Raw genomic sequence first — 26,797 nt, forward strand, 5'->3', positions numbered from 1 at the left:
CAATCGCCCTACTTTTCATGAAACTCCCTGGTGGTATGCTTCAGTTCACTTGTTCTCTTTCTCCAAATGTTTATGTACTTCTATAGAATTCTGTATCACCTACTGGAGCCACTTTGAGATTTAGGGATCTTTCACAGCCATAGGTGTCTTAAAAAGGGGTCAAAGAACAGTTTTTTGGTATCTGCTCTGAAAGGTTTTCCTGTGTCTCCTTCATGTGAGGCAGAGTTAACTTATTTAACATTATTAAATGCAATAGTGCATTTCACCGACGAGACAGTTGCCATTTTTCTTGTGTACATATAAACTTTATCTGGAAAATCTAGGAGGAAAGAGTTAATCTTTGTATGGGCCTGATTAGAGTGGACCTAGCATATTATAATCTTGAAGTAGTTCTAGTCTCAGAAGTATTGCAGCAGGAGAGAAGCTTTTCATAATAGTGCTGGAAAAATTCTCCAATTAAAATATTTTGTATTGAACAGTTCACTGTGCCATACCTAATATTTGCTTTTGTGTTTCCTTCATGTTTATTTATGTATCCTGCATTTATTCAGAACACTTATGCAATGGACTCATTATCTGCACAGGGTTACTAGGCTTCTGCAGCATCAATAGAAATCAATTTTGCTGTCCAAATGATGTCACTTATTCTGGTTTCTATGTAATCTTTTTCTGTAATTAAACTGTTTTAGTTGAATTGTAGGTTTTCATTCTAGGATTTCCTTGGCCATGGGCAGTTGGAACTGGTGTTTAAAAATTTCAGTGTAGCAAGTAGGCTTGTTGCCTGATGATGGGGACTAATGACCAAGCTTTAATTTTCTTGATTTATTGCCGGAGGATGTTGGATTGGTGCCTTGAAACTTCTGGAATTCAGTCTCCAATGTAATCGTGAGAAAACCAGCCAAAAAAAGCATATGTAAATGAAAGATAGGGCCTATAGATGGAACTGATTCAGCAAGGTATTTAAGCACATGCCTAACTTACAGTGTGAATAATTCTGTTGACTTCATTGAAACTTGTGCTTAAAGTTAGGTGTGTGCTTAGGTACTTTGCTGAATCAGACTATACTGAGGTTGGGTCAAGATTTAATGTTGCAATGATAAAGATTTATTGTGTTAGAGGACCATAAGATACTTGATATGAACTACAGGTAAGAAAGGAAGAGCTTGGTTTCTTGCTGGTTTACTTACGGGTTTATCTTGCAGCTCCTAAGAAGATGTGGCTACTTTTCACAGAAGAAGTGCAGTATACAGGCTTTATCAAAAAGTTCATAAAATAGTGCTAGAGTATGCTTTTTAAACATCTGTCAGTGACACCTTTTAATCTTTTCTTTTGAGCTGATGCAACTGATTTAAGAGTGGAAGTGGAACAATTTAAAGTTCAAGGTGCTAAATGCAACAGGGATAAATTTTGATTGAGAAACATGCACTAGAGCACTGGCTCTCAACCTTTCCAGACTACTGTACCTCTTTTAGGAGTCTGATTTGTCTTGCGTACCCCCAAGTTTCACCTCACTTAAAAACTACTTGTTTACAAATCAGACATAAAAATACAAAGCATCACAGCACACTGTTACTGAAAAATGGCTTACTTTTTCATTTTTACCATATATTTATAAAATCAATTGCAATATAAATATTGTATGTACTGTGACAAAGTTCTTGCTCTACCTTGGTGGGTCTTGCGCTTATTGGCGGATTTGCTTGCCTTGGAGCTTCACGGCAGCCCTCAGCTTGGCCGTTTTTCTGAACCCACAGTCCAGGTCGACTCCTCCTGTGTCTGACCAGGAGTTGGGAGGATTTGTGGGGAACATGGGCCTGCCCTCTACTCCGGGTTCCAGCCCAGGGCCATGTGGAATGCAGCTGTGTAGAGTGCCTCCTGGAACAGCTGTGCGACAGCTACAACTCTCTGGGCTACTTCCCCATGGCCTCCTCCCAACACCTTCTTTATCCTCACCATAGGACCTTCCTCCTGGTGTCTGATAATGCTGGTACACCTCAGTCCTCCAACAGTCCGCATTCTCACTCTCAGCTCCTAGTGTCTCTTGCTCCCAACTCCTGACACGCACACCACAAACTGAAGTGAGCTCCTTTTTAAAACCCGGGTGCCCTGATTAGCCTGCCTTAATTGATTCTAGCAGCTTCTTGATTGGCTGCAGGTGTTCTAATCAGCCTTTCTGTCTTAATTGTCTCCAGAAGGTTCCTGATTGTTCTGGAACCTTCCCTGTTCCCTTGCCCAGGGAAAAGGGACCTACTTAGCCTGGGGCTAATATATCTGCCTTCTTTTACTCTCCTATAGCCATCTGGCCTGACCCTGTCACAGTACATTTTAGTGTATAGAGCAGTATAAACAAGTCATTATCTGTATAAAATTTTAATTTGTATTAACTTAGCTAGTGCTTTTTATGTAGCCTATTGTAAAACTAGGCAAATATCTAGATGAGTTGATGTACTCCCTGGAAGACCTCTGCATACCCCCAAGGGTATGTGTACCCTTGGCTGAGAACCACTGCACTAGAATAAAGCGGTTAGGCTGTGTTTTTCCTCATTATTCCTAGATTATTTATTAACTAATTTTCAAGATTATTTCAGTTTGGATAAATACATTGTAAAATGGCAAGATGTTTCCATTTGCTTTATTAGGACCTTGATTTAACAAATTAGTTTTAAATATGTGAGTAGTCCCACTGACGTCAATGAACTGGAGTAGCGGGCAGGGAGTAGCCTGTAAAACGAGTGTTCTCCTAAAATAGCCTGTTCATGAGTCTTCCATAGTCTTCATTCATTCTTGCTTGTAAAACATACTACATCTTCTCTATAGGACGCTGAGGTCATCATCCCATCAGACTATTTATTGGGATTGAGGAGTGACAAGTGAAAACTGCATTAAATCTGACAGCTTTCATGAGCCAGCTAAACTCTATGCATCTTTATTCAGAAAATTCAGTTTTTTATTGCTAAACCAGGGTGTGTAAAGTAGAGTTGACCTAGTTTATTCTTCGGTAATTTTTTAAATTAAATCCTGCTGGGTGGCAGTATATGGGGACCAAGTCCCATAGAGCAACTTCGAACTCGAGCCATATTTAAAAAATGCTGTTGATTGCCTATAGAGCCAAATGTTTTGCCATGTTTCAGTGGCTACTACTGTGTGTGGTTGCTAAATTTGGTCCTGTATTTACGTGCTAAATAAATAAATATATATATCTAAAAAATAAACTGCAAATTAAACATTGAGTTTACAGTCTCAGATCAGAGTGATCTGAATAAAGCATCTGATAATCTCACCCAGTGTAGTAAATATTTTCTGTTACCTGACCTCAAACTTAGCAGTTCTATACAAACAGGAGGCTGGCATAAATTTATCATAATTACTGGCTGATTCCAATAGCATTTGACAGATGCTTATTTTTAGCCTTGCAGCCTAGGCCATTTTTTATTGTTTTAGGGCTGACAGAAATGATATTGACCATCAGCTCCTACAGCCTAAATATTTTGCTCTGGATATTGCAGTTTGACATTAATGTGGGTCCTGATATATGTGTAACCAGGAAGTTGTTTTCCATTTGCCCTTTAATGCTTCAATAGGTCATTAGTATTTGTTTTCAAGACAAATTCCTAAGAGATGAGGAAGATGAGAAACTGCAGAAGTTGCAGAGGATTTGATTGAGTTGCAAAGATAAATAGATAATTTCTGACATGACTTTTAACATACAATTGCTAAAACATCTTGTTTTTCACAGTCTGTGTATTCCTTATTGGCTTGCTTTAAAATCTGGAAACATTTTAAAATCCTGTTGCTGGCTTAATGCATATGCATGTGGCTTGGGGTAGTGATGATATATTTCTGGGATATGAACTAGACAAGTTCAGTAGATAAGGTCATTTTCTGCACAAGCCATTCCTAGCATTTGTTATGCTAAATTTGTTTATTTACCTCTTCGCTTTTTATCAGTTATCCAGCTGACAAACCTCTGGCCACACTGGTGTTCAGCTACAGCAGCTGAATTTATTTGTTATGGTCTCTAATAGTAAGGATGAAAGTCGACGGCCACCTCACCCCTCTCCCCTTTCTTTTTTTTTTGGTCTTGATGCTTGACACTGGTGAATAATTTTATGGAAAGCAGAGCTTGTTTTAAACAAGGTTTTAAGCTGGGGTGCAGGGTCCAGGGTTGCTCCATGCAGCTCCTGGAAGCTGTGGCATGGTTCCCCTCTGGCACGCCATTGGGAGCAGCAGGGGTGGTGCCTGCGGACGGGGCAGCGTGCAAAGCCATCTGGCTGTGCCTCTGCATGGGAGCTGGAGAAGGGACATGCCACTGCTTCCAGGAGCTGCTTGAGGTAAGCGCCGCCCGGAGCCTGCACCTCTGAGCCTCTCCCCATGCCCCATCCCTGATCCCCCTACCACTCTCTGCACCCCTTGATCCCAGCCCAGAGCCCGCAACCCCAGCCAGAGCCTGCATCTCTTCCTGCACCCCAACCACCTGCCCCAGCCCTGATTCACCTCCTGCCCTCCGAACCTCTTGATCCCAGCCCAAAGCACCCTCCTACACCCCAAATCCTCATCCTCTGCCCCATCCCAGAGCCTGCACCCCAGCCAGAGCCCTTCCCCGCACCCCACTCCCCCGCCCCAGCTCAGAGCCCCCTCCTGTGTTCTGAAGTCCTCTTTTCTGGCCCCACCTCAGAGCCTGCACCCCCAACTAGAGCCCTCACCCCTCCACACACACTCCAACCCCTATTTTCTGAGCATTCATGGCCTGCCATACAATTTCTATTCCCAGGTGTGGTGGGCCAAAAAGTTTGCCCACCCCTGCACCCTGGGCTAGTGAAGGAGAAATAGAGCTCAGGAACAGGTTTGCGGAGTTGGAAAATGAAGAAGGGGCACAGCAGATGGTCACTGAAGGTGGGAGGGCAAGGAAGAAGAGAAGAGCAGCTAGCTCTATGGAAGAGGGGAAGAGTCAATGGAGATAACAACACCAAATATGAGCCCCAGGAGGATACAGGATGGGTTGCAGAGGATTGCAAGGGAGAATAGGAATTGAGAGGACTTGCAGCCAGAGGGAACAGGGGATAGACTGGAGAATCACACCATCACCAGGAAAAGGCAGGTCTACATGATTGGGGACTCCTTACTGAGAAGACTAGACAGGCCTGTAACCAGAGCTGATCCAGAGAATAGAAGGGTGTGTTGTCTGCCGGGTGCTAAGATATGGGATATGGACCTGAGACTGAAGAGGATCCTAATGGGAGTGGGAAAGAATCCACTGATTGTCCTTCATGTGGGAACAAATGATAGGGCTAGATTCTCTCTGGAACGTATCAAGGGAGACTATGCCAGCCTGAGGAAGACACTTAAGGAAATCAAGGCTCAGTGGGATTCTACCTATTCCTAGAGAAGGGCAACAAAGATGTGACAAGATTATGGTGATCAACAGATGGCACAGGCAGTGGTGCTATAAGGAGGGCTTTGGGATGTATGGCCACTGGGAGGCATTCATGGACAGAGGACTGTTCTCTCGGATGGTCTTCACCTGAGTAGGGAGAGAAATAGACTTCTAGGATGGAGGCTGGCACAACTAATTAAGAGAGCTTTAAACTAGGAATTTGGGGGAGATGGTTGGGAGATGTCCAGGTAATCTCCACACCGGATTTTAACATTGAGAGGGAAGTAAGGAAGAGAGGAAGTAAGAAAGGATACAGCCGTGGATAGGAGAATGGATGTAAGGAGGAAGGGTAGTGTAGATACCAGTCTAATAGGTGATTCTGGCAGTGGAATATCTGTGCCTAATCGGGTAAAGAATGTGAGCGAAGCCAAACAGCAAAAATTAAGATTCTTGTATACCAGTGTGAGGAGCCTAGGTAACAAAATAGAGGAACTAGAGCTACTGGTGCAGGAAGTGAAACCAGATATTATAGGGATAACAGAGACATGGTGGAATAGTAGTCATGACTGGAGTACAGGTATTGAAGGGTATGTGCTATTCAGGAAAGACAGAAATAAGGGCAGTGGTGGTGGAGTAGTATTGTATATCAATGATGAGGTAGACTGTAAAGAAATAAGAAGTGATGGAATGGATAAGACAGAGTCTGTCTGGGCAAAAATTACATTGGGGAAGAAAGCTACTGGAGCCTTCCCTGGGATAGTGCTTGGGGTGTGCTATAGACCGTTGGGATCTTATTTGGATATGGATAGAGCCCTCTTTAATGTTTTTAATGAAGTAAATACTAATGGAAACAGCGTGATCATGGGAGATTTTAACTTCCCAGATATAGACTGGAGGACAAGTGCTAGTAATAATAATAGGGCTCAGATTTTCCTAGATGCGATAGCTGATGGATTCCTTCATCAAGTAGTTGCTGAACCAACAAGAGGGGATGCCATTTTAGATTTGGTTTTGGTGAATAGTGAAGACCTCATAGAAGAAATGGTTGTAGGGGACGACCTTGGTACGAGTGATCATGAGCTAATTCAGTCCAAACTAAATGAAAGGATAAACAAAAATAGATATGTGGCTAGGGTTTTTGATTTCAAAAGGGCTAACTTAAAAAAATTAAGGAAATTAGTTAGGGAGGTGGATTGGACTGAAGAACTTGTGGATCTAAAGGCAGAGGAGGCCTGGAATTACTTCAAGTCAAAGTTGTAAAAACTATCAGAAGCCTGCATCCCAAGAAAGGGGAAAAAATTCATAGGCAGGAATTGTAGACCAAGCTGGATGAGCAAGCATCTCAGGGAGGTGATTAAGAAAAAGCAGAAAGCCTAGAAGGAGTGGAAGATGGGAGGAATCAGCAAGGAAAGCTACCTTATTGAGGTCAGAACATGTAGGGATAAAGTGAGAAAGGCAAAAGCCATGTAGAGTTGGACCTTGCAAAGGGAATTAAAACCAATAGAAAAAGGTTCTATTGCCATATAAATCAGAAGAAAACAAAGAAAGAAGAAGTGGGACCGCTAAACACTGAGGATGGAGTGGAGGTTAAGGATAATGTAGGCATGGCCCAATATCTAAACAAATACTTTGCCTCAGTCTTTAATGAGGCTAATGAGGAGCTTAGGGATAATGGCAGGATGACAAATGGGAATGAAGATATGGAGGTAGATATTACCACATCCGAGGTAGAAGCCAAACTCGAACATCTTAATGGGACTAAATCAGGGGACCCAGATAATCTTCTTCCAAGAATATTAAAGGAACTGGCACATGAAATTGCAAGCCCTTTAGGAAGAATTTTTAATGAATCTGTAAACTCAGGGGTTGTACCATATGACTGGAGAATTGCTAACGTTGTTCCTATTTTTAAGAAAGGAAAAAAGATTGATCCTGGTAACTACAGCCCTGTTAGTTTTACATCTGTAGTATGCAAGGTCTTAGAAAAAAAATTGAAGGAGAAAGTAGTTAAGGACATTGAGGTCAATGGTAATTGGGACAAAATACAACATGGTTTTACAGAAGGTAGATCATGCCAAACCAACCTGATCTCCTTCTTTGAGAAGGTAACAGATTTTTTAGACAAAGGAAACGCAGTGGATCTAAGAAGAAAAGGAGTACTTGTGGCACCTTAGAGACTAACAAATTTATTTGAGCATAAGCTTTCGTGAACTACAGCTCACTTCATTGGATGCATTCGATGAAGTGAGCTATAGCTCACAAAAGCTTATGCTCAAATAAATTTGTTAATCTCTAAGGTGCCACAAATACTCCTTTTCTTTTTGCAAATACAGACTAACACGGCTGCTACTCTGAAACCTGCAGTGGATCTAATTTACCTCGATTTCAGTAAGGCATTTGATACGGTTCCACATGGGGAATTATTAGTTAAATTGGAAAAGATGGGGATCAAAATGAAAATTGAAAGGTGGATACGGAGCTGGTTAAAGGGGAGACTACAATGGGTCATACTGAAAAGTGAACTGTCAGGCTGGAAGGAGGTTACTAGTGGAGTTCCTCAGGGACCGGTTTTGGGACCAGTCTTATTTAATCTTTTTATTACTGACCTCAGCACAAAAAGTGGGAGTGTGCTAATAAAGTTTGCAGATGACACAAAGCTGGGAGGTATTGCCAATACAGAGAAGGACCGGGATATCATACAGGAAGATCTGGATGACCTTGTAAACTGGAGTAAATAGTAATAGGATGAAATTTAATAGTGAAAAGTGCAAGGTCATGAATTTAGGGATTAATAACAAGAATTTTTGGTATAAGTTGGGGACACATCACTGGAAGTAACGGGGGAGGAGAAGGACTTCAGAGTATTAGTTGATCACAGGATGACTATGAGCTGCCAATGTGATGTGGCTGTGAAAAAAGCTAATGCGGTCTTGGCATGCATCAGGCGAGGTATTTCCAGTAGTGATAAGGACGTGTTATTACCATTGTACAGGGCACTGGTGAGACCTCATCTGGAATATTGTGTGCAGTTCTGGTCTCCAGTGTTTAAGAAGGATGAATTCAAACTGGTACAGAGAAGGGCTACTAGGATGATCCGAGGAATGGAAAACCGGTTTTATGAAAGGAGACTAAAAGAGCTGGGCTTGTTTAGCCTAACCAAAAAAAGGCTGAGGGGAAATATGATTGCTCTCTATAAATATATCAGAGGGATAAATATCAGGGAGGGAGAGGAATTATTTAAACTCAGAACCAATGTGGACACAAGAACAAATGAATATAAACTGGCCATCAGGAAGTTTAGACTTGAAATTAAACGAAGGTTTCTAACCATCAGAGGAGTAAAGTTCTGGAACAGCCTTCCAAGGGGAGCAGTGGGGGCAAAAGTCATATCTGGCTTCAAGACTAAGCTTGATAAATTTATGGAGGGGATGGTATGATGGGATAGCCTAATTTTGGGAATTAATTGATCTTTGACTATTAGGGGTAAATATGCCCAAATGGCCTATAATGGGATGTTAGATGGGGTGGGATCTGAGTTACTATAGAGAATTCTTTCATGGGCATATGGCTGGTGAGTCTTGCCCACATGCTCAGAGTTTAGCTGATCGCCATATTTGGGGTCGGGAAGGAATTTTCCTCTAGGGCAGATTGGCCGAGGCCCTGGGAGTTTTTCGCCTTCCTTTGCAGTGTGGGCACTGGTCACTTGCTGGAGGATTCTCTGCATCTTGAAATCTTTAAACCATGATTTGAAGACTTCAATAGCTCAGACATAGGTTAGGGGTTTATTACAAGAGTGGGTGAGTGAGATTCTGTGGCCTGTGTTGTGCAGGAGGTCAGACTAGACGATCATGGTGGTCCCTTCTGACCGTAAAGTCTATGAGTCTATTATACAGTAGAGCTGTTTGGGAATTTTTCAGAAACATTTTTGGTCAGGTTTCAGAGTGGTAGCCATATTAGTCTGTATCAGCAAAAACAATGAGGAGTCCTTGTGGCACCTTAGAGACTATAAATAAATTTGTTCGTCTCTAAGGTGCCACAAGGACTCCTCATTATTTTTTGTCAGGAAACTGCTGATTCATCAAAACAGTTTGTAGGAATGTGCTGATTTCAACAAATTTCTTGACTTGATTTTTTTTTTAATTTTCTAATAAAAAATTCTTGTTTTTTCATTCAAAATGACAGTAAAACCATTTTAAAAAAATCCAAAATCAAACTGAAATGTTTTGAAATTATCTGTATTTCTGTTGACCCAAACAGACTTTTTTTTTTTTTTTTTTTTTTTTTTCAAGTTTTGGTTTGAAAATTTTTTTGAGATTTCTACTTTTCTCATCCGAGCTGGTGTTTGGAAAAAATTTCAAAATCTCAAATTTTCATGGGATGGGTAAACAGATGACTGCCTAGCTCTATTATACCAACTTTGAATGCAAAAGACACAGATGTTTATAATTTATTTTTCTTGTTATAGTCTGCATATATGCAAAAAAGAGATTGAGAACTACCTCCACCTGAAGTCTGGATACTCTTTTCTCAGATATTCACACAGCTCTGATGGTCTTCAGTGGGAGTTTCGGTTATGTATCCAAGGGCGGAAATGACTCCTGTACCTTGCAAGTGTAGCACTCCTAAGTTACAATATGTATGTTAGTGGTAAACGTGGACTGTTTTTTTCACGTAAGAACTAGAAAATGTCAGGGCTATATCTTCCTGTGTCTTGTCCCTGTAAAGGTTAGAACTGTACTGAAAAGGTCAAATGGGGACAGTGCTGGTGAGCAGAGTGTAGCTTGTACTCCAAGAAGACACTTTCAAGTGTTGAGGTTTCAGAGTAGCAGCCATGTGCAAGCTGTGTGTGTGTGTGTCTTATGGATTCTGACAAAAGTTTTAATAAAATGCACCAGCTTTAACATCTCTTTGGTCTGGGAGTATAACTCAGGCAAACCTCTTCGTTTTAATGATTGTATGTTAAAACGTATTTGTGGGTACAGTAAAAATTAGGATACAATGTTGTCTTGTCTGTAGCTCAGGCAGTCCTGGAAGCACTTAATACAAACTAGTGTCTGGGTTAAAGACCTTCTGCTTCCCTGGGCTTTGCTGAATGGTTTATTCAGCTGGAAAATACAGTGAACAATGCAACTGGAAATATTCTGTCAAGTTTATGATCTCATAGACCACAGAGAACCAGCTGCTGATTTGAAAGATTTGTGTAACACAAGAGCCATTGCGTATGAAAATAGTGAATGTTGTTACCCTGATCTTAGTTTAGTCCCTTAATTATTAACTGTAAGGGGAATCTTGTGCACCATTATTTTTGCTTGAGGATAGTCTATAGTGTGTGTGTGTTTACTTCCTAATAGGCTCGTCAGGTCAAAGGGTAGAAGAGGGATTTGTTTTGTTTGTTTTTTACCTTTGAGTCTTCTTTCTGATTCACATTTTATTGGCAAGTCTGCAAAGCTTATTGGGGATATAAAGTTCCTTCTCTTTTCTTGCATAATTGTGCAAGAAATGATGATTTTTTTTCTTACAATTTTTGTAGGGGAAAAAACAAACTAGCTCCTTCTCTGTTTCTGCGTTGAGATTTAGTAGAGGTGTTACACAGGACATAAAATGCCTTTATTCATAATACATGATAATGTGACTAGCACCAAGGTCATGTTGGTATACTTACACTAACGATGCAATGTCCAGTTTTATTTGGCTATTAATATGTACTTTTAAAAAGTGCTCTCATTTAGCATATACACATGCTCACATAAGTGGAATCCCACAAACCCATAAATAAGATTACTGTAAGACTAAATGTGCAACTCATGTTGTTTTCTTTATAAAAATGATTAGCTATTTTATTTTTATGGGTCAGTGCTGCAGCTGGTGTTCTTGAAATGCATATTACCTGTAAAAAAAGAATTGTCTTTCAGCAGTAGCGAGAATTGTTTCCTCAAAACTTGGAAAAATTTTGGAAAGCAGTGTTTGTATTTGTATTATTAATTTGACCAGATCTGTACAGGGAACATTACCATACTGCACTCCACAAAACTTGTACAGTGATTAACAAGCAGTTTATTGTCCATGAATTTAATGCTTTCCAAAAAGAGTAAACTTTAAAAATTCTACTATTTAGCACCTATATAATACTTTACATATTCAAAACTCTGTACCAGGGATCGGCAACGTTTGGCACGTGGCCCACAAGGGTCAGCCCCCTGGTGGGCCGGGCCAGTTTATTTACCTGCAGTGTCTGCAAGTCTGGTTGATTGCGGCTCCCACTGGCTGCAGTTCGTCACTCCAGGCCAATGGGGGCTGCAGGAAGCGGTGCAGGCCAAGGGATGTGCTTTCCGCAGCCCCCATTGGCTTGGAGTGGTGAATCGCGGCCAGTGGGAGCCGTGATCGGCTGAACCTGTGGACGCAGCTGGTAAACAAACTGGCCTGGCCCGCTCCGCCAAGGAGGCTTACCCTGATGGGCCGCATGCCAAAGGTTGCCGATCCCTGCACTATATAAACATTACCAAAACTAATAAAAGGGCTTGTCAGTTACTAGTTCCTTTTGTTGGTATATGATCTGATTGATGTAAGCATTAAACTGAATCCAAAGCTGAGGGGTTAAATATGACTCTTGGATTTTCCATACAGGTTGGAAAAGAAACAGTGCAGACAACCGAAGACCAGATTTTGAAAAGGGACATGCCACCAGCCTTTATCAAGTAAGTTTATCAACATATTCAAAATGTCTGCCATAGGTACAGGAACCTACATCTAGAAGTAAATGTTTCTTTACCGTGAGGGCGAGGGGGAGTTTATTTTTAATGGCCTTTATTTTAATATGCCTTTTATTTCCCTGGTCTCATTTACTTGCTCAGGCAATGTCTACACTTCTGCGGTAAGTTGGCCTACGCTACGCAACTCCAGCTACGTGAATAACTCTCCCGTCGACTTACCTTACTCTTCTTGTCCGGGGTAGAGTACAGGGGTCGACTGGAGAGCGATCTGCTGTTGATTTGGCAGCCCTTCACTAGACCCACTAAATCGACTGCCTGTGGAACCATCTCAGAGTGTCAATCCTGGCTGTAGTGTAGGCCTGCCCTTAGATAGAAAGATTGTAGGCTTTTGCTAACAGGAGTAGCCAGATGCCAAATCTCTGCCAGACATAGCTACTTTGCTAGCCTTTGCTTGTATGGGTAGCTTCCCCCTTCTTCCCTCCCCCCCCATGGTACGTTTCTTTCCCTCTGGAGGGACACTGATGGAGGGTACACAGTATTTCTCCATGCATCGGTATTAAGCTGTGCTAAAGAGCTTTTTCTAACATTTAGTGCTGTTCTCCCCATAAGTGTTTTCCATTCTTTTGGCTGGAGGAGGAGTATGTCAGTGACTGCATAACCAGTTGCTGCATAACAGGACTTGGAAATATTTTTAAGACACCTAAAAACTAACTGACTAAAAACTAACTCACTTCTAATTCAGTTCATGGCTCAGAACTGAAGATAAATGATTTTCTCCTCTGTGGCCTTGAGTCTTAAAAATGAAACATCACTTTTTAGTGGTCATTAAACTGCCACACCTGTCATTGTCAAATGACAAACTCTCATTGAAAAGACTTCCCTTACCCAGCCACCCCCGTGAATTCAGTGTTTTTTTTATTAGCAATTTCTGCTGGCACATGCTAAGTCACTGAATATCCTAATGTTTTCTTGAGAGAGAGAGACAAGATGCTCAAGAACCAGAACCGGAAGCTGCTGAACCAAATACTAAAATAATAAATGAGTACTGTGAGTGTGAGTGTGTGTGTGTATGGGAGGACGGGAACAGAATGGTTCTCAAAGAGAAACATTTTTGAATAATTTTCTAAGATAGATTTTGTGAAGATTTACATGAATGGCAGGGCTATGTTTATGGCTTTGGAGGCTTATATTTTTTGTATTGCTGCTCCTTTAAAGTTATGCAAAACAGTTTATTTTGTTGCCCTTTGCTGTCCAAGAAGTATAGATAATAAAGTGAAGCCATGGTTTAGTTGATACCCTTTGTTTAGGCGGGTGATGGAAGAGATTAATAACTTTCCTGGAATTTAGTGAGCAAGCACTGCTTTGTGGAAACTTTTAAGTATCAGTCATTAAGTCAGTATATATTAGACTGAAGTGGAATTGTGTTGGAAGTTTTGTGAAAGATATCTAAGCAGTAGATATTGGGTCAACCCTGAACAAATTCATTTTTAAAAATAAATATTTTGCCAAGTATCAAAACAGTTAGCAAAGCAGTGTACTTGTACAAGACTGGGCTTTTATATTTTGTCTCTGAAATGTTTGTTCATGTAGATGATTATTCCGGCTGGGAACAGAAGTAAAAAATGGACTCAAATCAGGTATCAGACTTACTCGAGTCTTTTAAAATGGACATAAAAAAACCCTGTATATTTGGGAAAGGGGCCTAAGCGATCAGTGCACTGAATAAAGCCGCATAATTAATGGACCTCTGTCCACATGGGTATACTTGGCTTACACCGAGAGGTGGTTGTTGGAGAGATTACTTACGTATTTTGTCAGTACAATATTTGATTGGTGCTAAAATATAAATTTTTATAGAGTAATGATTACAGTACAGCTTTCTGGTCAAATCCTTTCTTGAGTGTTTTTTAATGATTTTGGTATGTCCTCTGCATTTTGCTGTTTCAGCATTTTTGAGGGGCTGCCAAGCTGGGGGAGGAAATGGAAGTAGCATCAATACATACGTAAAATAGAAGATGGTCACTTTTTTCTAATTGGGAGCACAAAATAAAGCAGTACAAGTGAATAATTTTGTTCCCTTGTCTTAAAATTTGCTTGCAAAGTAGGTGAAAAAGTTCTAGATTTTCTTGTTTTATATGGTCTACTGACAGAGAAACAATAACACAACTTTATATTGTAGAATATGTTTTGTATATCTGTAGCTTTCTTCAAAAATTTGAGTGTTGTCAGTTAACTTTGATCATTTTGGAAACATGATTATAGTGACCTACATAGCTCATTTTGAAAACAAATTTGCTGATGTTAAAGTAATACTGAATAGGTATTTGTGACTGAAGCCAATGTATTTCATCACTATGGTTGCAAAAACAAGTGCAGTCCACAGAAATGAGGTTTGTTAGAATAAAAGTTAAGAGAAATGAAACGATTTATTGCCTGTGTCTTAAATATCTGAAGTGTTTAAGGAAAAATGAGCAAAATGGATTGTGATTTTACAATAACAAAAACATATAATCTTCATAATGATGTATACCTCCTGTAACTTAACTTGTGCTGCCTCAACTGTGTAGTATTCCCTTATCTTTTGCTTGTAAGAAAATAATATGTACTGCCCACAAAAGTAGTAATTAACTATGCTGAAGTCTAGAATACAGAGTTTACTTTTGCTGGTTAAATGTGCACCATTACATCACATTTCTTTAAGAGACAGTCTGGATCTCTCAGGTTCTTTTGATTTGATAATTTTATTAGATCATAACAGTGGCTAAAAGTATGTTCACAGCTTTTATTATAGACCTGATTCTGTTGTAAGACCAAAAGTAAAACCTTGGTAACAGGAGTGCATGCTTAATTGATATACATGTCTGTTGTTGAATATTGCTGTGATACCTAAAGACCTCCAGACAGTTAATTATTCCTCTACAATTGTGTTATTCCTGATTCTTTACAGAATCTAAAGAATTTAATATCTGAACATAAAAAGTGTCATCATAAATATGACAGGTTTCAGAGTAGCAGCCATGTTAGTCTATATTCGCAAAAAGAAAAGGAGTACTTGTGGCACCTTAGAGACTAACAAATGTATTTGAGCATAAGCTGTAGCTCATGAAAGCTTATGCTCAAATAAATTTGTTAGTCTCTAAGGTGTCACAAGTACTCCTTTTCTTTTTATCATAAATATACAGACTTTCATAGAACCACCATTTTTGATAAGCACTGGCATGCAGTATAATAAGTACAAATATATCAGTTATGTAATTTGGGTTATTTTTGGGGTTGTCAATTAATTGCAGTTAATGCCTGTAATTAACTGAAAGCAAAATTAACTTTTTTTTTTACGTGTTAATCACATAGCTGTGGGTGGGACAGGAGGCATTGGCAGCAGGGAGGGGCTGGAGCAGCCCCAGCCCTCAGCTCCCTGGGTAATGGTGGGGCTGGAGCAGCTCCTGACAGGGCTGAAACCCAGAGCCCCAAGCCATGACCCTATATTTGAATATGTAAAAAAACCCAAAATTATTTAAATAAATGGTATTCTAATATTGTTTAACAGTGTGATTAAAACTGCGATTAATCGTGTTTAATTTTTTTAATCACTTGACTGCTCTAGTTGTAACTTTCTTGAGTTACAAACTAGCTACCACAAATGACATCCTTGTGGATTGGTTATGAACTATTTTAATATCTTTTCACATGGCTAGGTTTGCTTTGGCACACTTACTAATGGTACTAAAATAGAGGATAGTGTTTCACATAGATACCTATGTAGTTAAATAACTGTTCCTTAATTACTAATATTGGAACTGTATACTAAAAAATGATTAGTCTTTACTATTGCTGTGCCCAGAATTTGCAGCAGAGAGGGCTCTTACATTTTATTCTCTGTTAATAACAAAAATGCTTTTATCAGTAAAGTGACCTGACTTTTTTGTGTGATATTGCAAAACTGTAGAAATTTAAGACCTTGCAAGAAATTGGTACTGTCATTTAAACAATGTTGAAAGTATGTTAGGTACTTTCAGGAATGAATAAATGCTCCTTGTTATGATGAGTTTATTGCAGCTACATTTTATGGTCTAAAATACAGTATCTTTTACTTGCTGAATATCCTTATTCTTCTAATGATTTATCATAAGGTTCTATGCTATAGCCCTTCATCATAGTGCCAGAGGATAATCCTTCAATTCAGTTCAGGGAACTTGGAGCTTTTCTGTGGAAAATGTGTAGTCACTTTACCTTGGGCTGTGATCCTATCAGATTGGTTAGGCCAGGTCTATATTTGAGCTGGAGATCCTTACAGATCTCCTGCTCAGTCTGTTGTAGGCAGTGTTACTAGTGAATTAAATAGATGGCATACTTCCATTGTAGTTGGTATTGAGGAATGCCTTTTATGATGTTAAATGGATCCATCTTGTTGGAGGTGCTATATTTTGTGTGAGACCCAGAAAGGTCATGATTTCTTATGAGGCGTGCCATGGGAATTTTAGGGAAGGCAAGAGAAGAGTCTCTGAATCCTGTGTCCTAGCTGAATGGCACTTAACTAATTAGTTTCATTTGGACAAAAGGTAGAATTTTCGAAGGCTCCTAACTTCCAAGATACTTTTGGAAATGAGATTTAGCAGCCTAAGTAATTTTGGATGAAACTTTCAAAAATAACTTGTGTTAACTTCCTTCCCTGACCTACTGCTTTGTTTCTACATACTATCAACCAATTTCCCTAGTCCATCTCAGAGGTGGATAAAGAGATCATTGGGTGTAATTTGTTTCACATGGGATCCTTTGGGATGAGAGCTGCTGTAAAATGATATATTAAGACTGACTCTTGCTGCTATATCGAGCAGCTTGTAAATAAAACACTTCAGAAGAGGTGCCTGTGGGAAATAAGGTTTGATTGGTTATTTGAGATCATGTTACAGAATATGAATTGGAAAAGTTGAGCAAACACGCAGCTGACTACAGAATTTCATTGAACCATTGTTTGTATGTGTGTGTGTTTGCCATATAACTACCAAACCTGGAAAGGATTCAGAAGGTACTACTTACTTTCATGCAGCATTTTTATAGAGCATTTTGGAAACAATGAAGAATTACCTAGCATTCAACAAATGGTATTTAATTTTTCAGGCTTGTGTCCTGCTTGATTGTAGGTTTAAATAGCTGTTCAGTATGAGGTATTCTATTAAAATACTTGAATGTTATTTTAAATTTGTCACTAACTTGACAGCAGTTTGACAAGATGTTGGAAAACTTCCACTCTACTAACTAGATTGCTGTTGGTCAACTTTACATTGTGTTCCTTATGGTAAATATCACTGTTTCTATAAATTGCAAGTGTACCCTGTGCACTTATGGAAACTAGTTTCTGAAGAAACGATAATTGATTGCCAAGAGTCCTTTAACATTTTTGTAATTATGGGAAAAGCTTGAAACTGCTCTAATGTCAGTAATTCCAACAGAATGATGCAAATGTCATTGACTGTAATGAAATGTAATATAAAATAATTGTACCAGAAGGGAAGTACATCAGAGAATAAAACATGAGAAAGATATATTGGCACACCTGCAGCAATTAAACTTTATCTTTAGCAACTGAGCTTTTGTGTGGCATTTAAAATTAAGGATTGGCTCTGGTGTTTAAAAAATAAATAGATGTTTTGACACATACGGATCCAATTACATCACAAGTCATCCTAATGTTCTGCTCATGTCTAAAAACAAGAGTATCAAAGTATATTTATATATAATTAATCTGGCCTATAAATGTGGTGTTGCTGCCTGGTGTTACAGCAGAGGTGAGTTGACAAGTCTGGCAGTCAGATTTCTAGAGCTACCATTTTCTGTCTAGTGACTTTTCCATTTCAAATTATTGTCATTAGCATGCATTCTGTACGTTAAAATGAACAAAGCTCCCCCGCCCCCAAACCGTGAAAAATAGCCTTGATGTTAGCAGAGAAGTGTTAGATTAGTATTTTTGCTTTACAGAATGTATAAACTGACATTAATATAGGTTGAGGGGAAACTGCTCTCAAAATCTTTCAGAAGAGAATAAGAAACCTAAACACTAGATGTAAAAAATAAATCCCCTCCTCCCCCCCGGATTGGTGTTGACAAAATCTTAGCCTACAGTCTTCCCTCTAGTCCCCTAACAATTTTACTGAGTGGGAGAAAATATATTGAATCAGAAGTTGTAATTAGTTCATTACTTAACTATTTATATAGCATTGAGCATAAAAAAGAATGAGTTTCTAAACATTTTTTGTCCTTTACACCTACCACAATCTACCTACCTGAAATTTGTGTTGGCCTAGTAATTAATCTTGTCTAGATAATTATGGATCCTCTATATCAATTTGTCTTTTTACAAAATAAGAGCATAAGATATGAGAGAGTTGTCTTCAGCCAATAACATCTGAATGATTCTGTAGCTTAAAAGCTTTATGTTCTCTGGTTGAATCCAAACCTAGCAGTTAATTTTTGTTCAATTTTTTTAACATACTCTATATAGATCCTGTTGGAGGAAAAAGAAATTGAGTGCTGTGATTGTTTTTTTTGAATGTCTTTCAACTCATACCAATTTTTTTTAATTGGGCAATAAATTATTTTGTTCTTTTACAAAACCCCATTCCTGCAGGCAGAGGCACAGAATCCGAAGTTGCAGTATTTTGAGAGGACGTGGAACATTTCACTAAACTGGGCTTTGTACAATTAAAACACAAATCAATCTCTAAATCTTCTCAATGTTTTTTAAATTAAAACTACATTGCAGCCAAGAAATTCCATTCACATGCTGACATGAAGATTTAAAGAGTTTTTACTTTTACATCAATTGTTCACAAATGGGAAATACAGCCCTACCTGCATTGGAACTTTTATACAAACGACCATGAAATTTCGCAGTGCAAATCCAGCAGTTTTGAGCCTATTATTTTGATTTGGGTAGACAGGTGATCTGTTTAATGCCTTTCTTAGTGTGGCTGAAAAGAAAAAATATAACATAGTTTAACTTCAGCAGTGGGAAACTAACTTTAGTGAAGAATGTTGGCCTGAAAGCTACAATTACATTTTACACAGCGGAGACCAGATCATTTCTGCTTTCTGACTCTTGTTAGTCTTAATGGATTTTCTTATGCAATTGTGACTATTACCCCTAATGAGCTGACCAGATGTTTCATTGTAGACTACATCTTGTGATAAGATCTGTTTGCTGACCCATTTGAATCCACTCAGGGGAACCATTGGCTGAAAATCTTGTATTGTTCTGACACAACTTTTAAATATTATGTTTTATTTCTTAGTGGGTTCAGGAATATAAGATGGATTAGTCAATTTTCAGTGATTTCACTGCTCTCAGCACTGTGTCTCTAAATGCTTATTAGGAGGAACTCTGGTCAGCATGAAGAAAGTTAGGTATCATGATCCAGTTTCTTAGTGTAGTAAATCTTGGTTTATCTCAGAACTGGTGTAGTAAGAGTTTCATGTTTGACTGAACTTTGTTCAAGGATAGTTTAAGATTGAATTGATGGATGATACTTAGATTCTCCTTACACTGATCTTATGTCCTGCACTGTACTTAACTGTCTTGTGGGAGGAAGCCAGAAAATGGAGGGAAACCCATGAGTAACATAATCAGTGTCGTATCTCCAGGAAGGTCTTGCATCTTAATTTGTATCTGTTACTAGACCGGCAATGATTACCCAAAAAGCTAGAATGTGTCACTTTAACAGTACTTTATTTGACGCTTTTTATAGGCCCCCAAAAGTGGGTAGCTGGGGAGGATAAGTCTTGTAATCTTGATGTCCTCACCCTTCCTTTTGTGAGCTTCAAACGCAGAAGGGATCTGTGATCTTCAAGTACTTGTCCAAGTGTATTCCACCATTGGTGCATGTGTACCTCATGAACTCCAGTTTGTACTCTTTTGGCCAACAGTGTCCTTTAGGCATGTGAGGGTATGTCTACACAGCAATGAATAGGGTTAGTGGGACTCGAGTCAATTGACCTGTATCACTTAACTGTGCATGAGCATCTACGCTGCATTTTAACCCTAGGTTAAGGATTTTCTGACCTGTGCTCAAACCTCGGGCTCTGGTGTCCACACTGCAGTGTACAGACCCAAGGGTGCCGAGCACTCTCTCCCCCTTGCCCTCACCCTGTCGACAGTCTAGCCTTAAGAATGTGTTGCAAGATGGGAAAACGATACTGTCCACCCTGTTTCCTAACTGTGATGGTGCTATTGATAGGGCTCAGGTGCCCAAAAGGAACACATGAGTACATAAATTGCATATTAGCTCCTTTGGTGGCTGTCTCAGTAGAATGAAGGCAATGTGAATCGGCTTTATACGGAACTGAAATCTAATCTGAGCTCTGGGTTCTCCACCTCTAGGTTGAGTCACATTGGCAGGAAAAGGCCCATGCGCACCTGTTCTGAGGATAATTAGGATATCAGTGTCCAGGGCTGTCAACCTGGAATGGGATGTTCAGTGAAGGGGATTTTGTTTGGCTGGTTTTCTATTTATTTTTGTCTGTTTTTGAAGTTTGACATAAAATGTAGGTTTTAGAGGAAAAGCACACACATCCCCCAGCCGGGCTGCTGCAGCTGTGGAGCAGTGACCTCCTGCTACCCGCAGGAGGCAGGGAGAAGGGATCTGTGGGGAAGTTGTGGCTGGCTCCCACTCACTACTCTCACAGTGCACACTGCCTGGGAACCTCTGCATATGCAACCCCAAGAGGCTTTCTTCCTCTGGGTGCGGATGCAGAAAGAAGACAGGACATCTTAGTTTTTTGTTAGTACACTTAACTGATTTTGTGTTGTAAACAAACTTTGGTACTAGCCTTATTTCTGTCATGTTACCATTCAGTTTCCTCTTTAACAGTCTCTTAATGTTCCTTGTCTTATAAATACATTATTGCTTTTCAGTTGCTTTCCTTGCTGCACCTAGCTAACCACAGACAACTCTACTGAATCTTATTTACTCAACTATAGGCACATATCTGAGTACAGTTGTAGTGGAGAATTGTGGTACTTTGTGGGGAGGGACAGTTAAAAATTGTTAATTCTACTCCTTCAGCCCCTCATTGTCTATGCCATTGCACCTGATGTGTAATGTCTTCTGCTTCCTTCTCTCCCCATGCCTCAACTTCAGGATGTGTGTGTTAACTTCTCCCCACTTCTGCAAATCTAATATAAATTCCTAACTTGTGTTCAGTGATGAGTATTCAGAGCTGCACTGTTTGGTGTTGGTGCCTAGCTGTGATAGCTAAAAGCACAATCATTGTGGAGAAGGAGGAAGGTGGAAGCTAGTTTTTTACGCTGTTAAGCAAATTTTACAATTGATTTTTTTTGGTTTTGTCAAATATTTATTTGGTGGGATTAAATATACAAAAGGTAGTTGGGTGAACACTTGTTGAAAATATATGCACACTTATACAAATGCCTGTATTCACCACTAAGAAGCACCCATGTTTGCAAGAATGCTCAGGGAAATGTGAACATAGAAGATATGAATACTGTTTGATCAATGGGTTGAACTTGGAAAATACTCCACTGATAGCTTTGCCCTGCAACAAAATGGTGGCAGAGCAGATGCTTGCTTGCTAATCTATGTGCCAGGATACTATCCAGATATGAGAGGCCAAGTTAACAGTTGGTTAGTTTGAACTTCTGTGTTAAAGCTTTAGAGTCTGGCTAGAAACAAGCTTTTGCTCTGCTACCAGAAAGCTTCTGATTGACTTGTTCAAAGAATATGGCATTTGTGAAAAAGAAATTGATAACTGAAACAGGGTTAACTCCTTAACTCAAAATAGTTTTCTTTAGGGCTGCATTTCAAATAGCTGGATAGAATTAGTTTAATATTAATTTTAAAGCTCATATCAACTGTGTTGTGTTAAGAGTTATAACAACACTCAGACATTCTGCATTTGGGATCTTCTCTCTTAGACTTGGTATCAGAAGTTGAGAGATCTTGTATTTGCTAACAAGATATGAGATTCAAACCGTATGCCTATTCACATGATATTGATGTGCACAAGTAGTAATATATTTTAAAGAGCTGGAAAGCTTCTTCATTAACAAATGAGGATCTGAGGAGCCTCAATACTTTTCACAAAATGTCCTTTTGTTATCTTAACTTACAGCTGTGACTAATTACCTATTGATGCATTTGCCTGTTGACATTAATAGAACATAATGCAAATGCCAGGATGTTGCACAGTGATTACTTTGACTTTGATCCTGTTGGAAAAACTCTCCTCTGCCTAACCTCCTGGCTTGTTGGAATTAAAAGGGTATTTTGGGACTCATGTCAGTGTCTCTAATCTGTTGTCTCAGTGTTGTTATATATCTTGCTCTAAAGACAATGGCTGATTTAATAAGTGATGTGTAAATATTTATATTTGCACATTTAAACCATAAATGGATGTTTGTTGGAATGGATAAACAGTTTGCTGACTGTGTTTTGATAGTAACCCCCTACAAGTTTATACATCTGTTCACTTCCTGGCAGAGTATTCAGAGTAAGTATTAATGGCTGTATCTTATTGTTGCACACAGAGTGGAGAATGCCTGCACTAAACTTGTCCAGGCAGCCCAGATGCTGCAAGCAGATCCTTATTCAGTACCTGCTCGTGATTATCTCATTGATGGATCAAGAGGCATCCTCTCCGGTACATCAGACTTGCTTCTGACGTTTGATGAGGCTGAGGTAGGTGTCCTAGTACCAATAACATCAGTATCATGTTATCTCAAATACCCACTTAATTTACATTTGCTAATTTTACAGCACTTCCCAAAATTCATTATCCGTGACAAAGACTCTGTTTGGATAGGCACAAAGAATGCTTCCAATCTATCTTCCTGCCAAGAAAAGCCTTTTCATGTTGTCTTGTTACTTATAGGTTTTTGTGTATTTCTTAATTCCACCCCCCCCCCCCCCGCCAAAAAAAAGGCACTCAGGACCTTATGTAAACCCATAGATAGAAGGAAATGTGAGATCGAGGCTTCTGTTTCATCTTATGTATGTTTGTGTGTATGGTGTTAGTAATGGAACCAATTGGGTTGCCTCACTTTTGTGACCGTATTTTCCCTTCTTAGGAATATGTTATTGTTTTCTAGCAACTAGCATCATGCCTTTAAGAGGGAATGAAGTTAAGATAAACATATCCCATTTGGTTGAGGAAAAATTGATGCAGCTTACAATGTTTACCTATGTCATACCTTTCAACCTGCAAAGTCTCCATATGCTTTCCTTCCCATGTATCAGAGTAGCAGCCGTGTTAGTCTGTATTCACAAAAAAGAAAAGGAGTACTTGTGGCTCCTTAGAGACTAACACATTTATTTGAGAATAAGCTTTTGTGAGCTATAGCTCACTTCATCAGATTCATTCAGTAGAAAATACAGTGGGGAGATTTATATACATGGAGAACATGAAACAATGGGTGTTACCATACACACTGTAACCAGAGTGATCACTTAATGTGAGCTATTACCAGCAGGAGAGTGGGGGGCGGGAGGGGGACCTTTTGTAGTGATAATCAAGGTGGGCCATTTCCAGCAGTTGACAAGAATGTCTGAGGAACAGTGTGTGTGTGTGTGTGTGGGGGGGGGGGGGGTTAAACATGGGGAAAACCTCTCCAATGCATCATCAAGGATCTACAACCTATCCTGAAGGACGACGCATCACTCTCACAGATCTTGGGAGACGGGCCAGTCCTTGCTTAGACAGCCCCCCAACCTGAAGCAAATGCTCACCAGCAACCACACAACAGAACCACTAACCCAGGAACCTATCCTTGCAACAAAGCCCGTTGCCAACTGTGTCCACCTACCTATTCAGAGGACACCATCATAGGGCCTAATCACATCAGCCACACTATCAGAGGCTCGTTCACCTGCACATCTACCAGTGTGATATATGCCATCATGTGCCAGTAATGCCCCTCTGCCATGTACATTGGTCAAACTGGACAGTCTCTACGTAAAAGAATAAATGGACACAAATCAGACATCAAGAATTATAACATTCAAAAACCAGTTGGAGAACACTTCAATCTCTCTGGTCACTCGATTACAGACCTAAAAGTGGCAATACTTCAACAAAAAAAACTTCAAAAACAGACTCCAACGAGAGACTGCTGAATTGGAATTAATCCTCCCCCCCCCCCCCCCCCGTTCCTCAGATGTTCTTGTCAATGCTGGAAATGGCCCACCTTGATTATCACTTGTCATGGAGTCTCCGGGCGATGCTCTGGAACTGCTCCCTACGAAGCCCGTCAGGACTCTGGGGAAGTCTCATTTTTGTGAGCAGACTGTCTGCAGGGCAAAAAGCTCATACAGCTTCCACCTTCCTAGGTCTGACCTTGGAGCATTCAGCATCCTCTGCCCCTCCGTGCGCTTCCCACAGAGAGTCCGCCCAGGCGGGCTCCTGGGGAAGCCAGAGGGTCCTGCATCCCAACTTCACAGTCAGATGTGACTCTCAGCCAGCCAGTAAAACAGAAGGTTTGTTAGACGACAGGAACATGGTCTAAACCAGCTTGTAGGTTCAGAGAACAGGACTCCTCAGCCGGGTCCATTTTGGGGGACAGTGAGCCAGACATCTCTGTCTGCACTTCACTCCATGTCCCCAGCCAGCCCCAAACGGAAACTCTCTCCAGTCCTTCCTCCTCTGGGCTTTGTCCCTTTCCCGGGCCGGAGGGTCACCTGATTCCTTTGTTCTCTAACCCTTTAGCTCTCACCTTGCAGGGGAGAAGGTCCCAGGCCATCAGTTTCGAGGAAACAGGGTGTTGGCCATTCTCTGTGTCCAGACCCCTGCACACACCTGCCCTCTAGGGCTCTGCAATGATCATACACCCTTATCCCACCACCTAGAGACTTAAGAACTGCATAGGGGAAACTGAGGCACCCCCACAATATTCAGAGAAAACATTAAGAACAGTTCCGCTTCGTCACATCACTACAAAAGGTCATGTCCCCGCCCCCCACCCCCCGCTTTCCTGCTGGTAATAGCCCACCTTACCTGATCACTCTCGTTACAGTGTGTATGGTAACACCCATTGTTTTATGTTCTCTATGTATGTAAATCTCCCCACTGTATTTTCCACTGAATGCATCCGATGAAGTGAGCTGTAGCTCACGAAAGCTTATGCTCAAATAAATTTGTTAGTCTCTAAGGTGCCACAAGTACTCCTTTTCTTTTTGTGGCACTAGTGATCACATATATTCTTGCAGGTGATTATAATCAGTACAACAAAGAGTTATGGGCATGTTCACCTATTCCACCTATAGATCCAATTCAAGAAGAGAACTCCTTTTTTTTTTTTTTTTTTAAGTTAAACTTTTTAAAAAGCTCTCAACCTCAGCTGTGACATACCCAACAAGACACATACATTTAACTCTGGATTTGATTTTCACAAATCTAGCATGTTCCCAACCACTCATATTCATATCTTTCAAAAGAGCCTTGTTCTTATGTTTGCTTATCTACCTTAGTTTTAGCGGTAGTAATGAGCTCCTGTTTTTGAGGATAATTTCAGATTTATCAGCACTTGGAGTTTGATTTGAATCCACCACAAGCAGTACTTTCGAAGTTACATGCTCTAAAATAAGATTTCATGGTGCCATGGGATCTGTCTGTTTTGCCATGCTCTGAAGTATGTGGTAGAAGAATTAAAGAGGCAATATTTATACATGTTGGTGTGAATCTTTTTAAAAGCAGTTAAAAACCTAATATGAATTAACAGAGTATTAAACCAAAGTGTACAAAATCTATAGTGAAGTAAAAGGAGAATAAGTACCTCTCTTCAAATGTGCATTGTTTTTTGGAAGATGTAAGAAATTGGATCTGCCCTTCAAAAAAGGATATTGGATATTGTGTTCTGCATGTGGAAAACTGCCTAATGGATAGTCTTCCATAGGGTAGACTTTGGAATATGCTACTCTGATATAGGTTGGCTTAGGTGATTTCTTTTTTTACCAGTTGAATATCAATAATAAACTTGAAACTATGCTGTCTTCAAACTGACAGCATTTTCTCTAGTGCTATAATAGTTAAATATTCTTCCTCACCATTTTACTACTACTTCTCTGATATTCTTTGTCATCATACAGTTGAAAATTGTTAGAAGCAGGATTTTCATTTCTAAGTATAGATACGTTGATTTTGGCTCATGAGGCTTTCTTGAGTAATCAAATGGTGAGCAGCTTATTCAGCATTCCAAACCACATACTTTTCTATAAATTATGCTACCAAATGTGTACCTGTTCTGTTTCAGTAATAAACAAGCATTTCTAATTTATTGTATTATAGCTTGGTCTAATAAATTCTGGAATTTTTTTTTCCCCTAGGTCCGTAAAATCATCCGTGTCTGCAAAGGAATTTTGGAATACCTAACTGTAGCAGAGGTGGTAGAGACTATGGAGGATTTGGTGACATACACAAAGAATCTGGGTCCAGGTTAGACCTTTCCAGTCCTCTGTGACTATATTCTTGCATGCAGCTTTATTTCTCCAGTAGTTCAGAGGCAAGATCTTGGAGAGAGCTAAAGCTAGGGCTTTGAAAACTACTAGAGGCCAACCATTTTTTACCTCTTTCTGCTTGACAAATATTCTTTTCAGTATGTATAGTAGTTCTCATTAGAAAATTGTGCACCATGATTTAATTGACCAGTGTTGGTTTATTCATGTTAGAATATCCATAAGAGAGGTTAATGGTATGCACTATAATGTCT

The 26,797-nt window shown here is 39.8% G+C and overlaps 1 protein-coding gene across 2 annotated transcripts in view; it reads left to right on the plus strand.

The window, feature by feature from the left end:
• Positions 1-26,797, plus strand: part of VCL (vinculin) — a 115,310-nt gene that overhangs the window by 39,172 nt on the left and 49,341 nt on the right. For both annotated transcript variants that reach the window (XM_038408742.2, XM_043519907.1), the window contains exons 2-4: positions 11,999-12,069; positions 22,625-22,775; positions 26,415-26,523. In XM_038408742.2, the coding sequence (XP_038264670.2) occupies positions 11,999-12,069; positions 22,625-22,775; positions 26,415-26,523 (331 nt within the window). The remainder of the gene's footprint in view (positions 1-11,998; positions 12,070-22,624; positions 22,776-26,414; positions 26,524-26,797) is intronic.

The sequence above is a fragment of the Dermochelys coriacea genome, chromosome 7 (assembly GCF_009764565.3).
Source record: "Dermochelys coriacea isolate rDerCor1 chromosome 7, rDerCor1.pri.v4, whole genome shotgun sequence".
In the NCBI taxonomy this organism is placed as follows: domain Eukaryota; kingdom Metazoa; phylum Chordata; order Testudines; family Dermochelyidae; genus Dermochelys; species Dermochelys coriacea.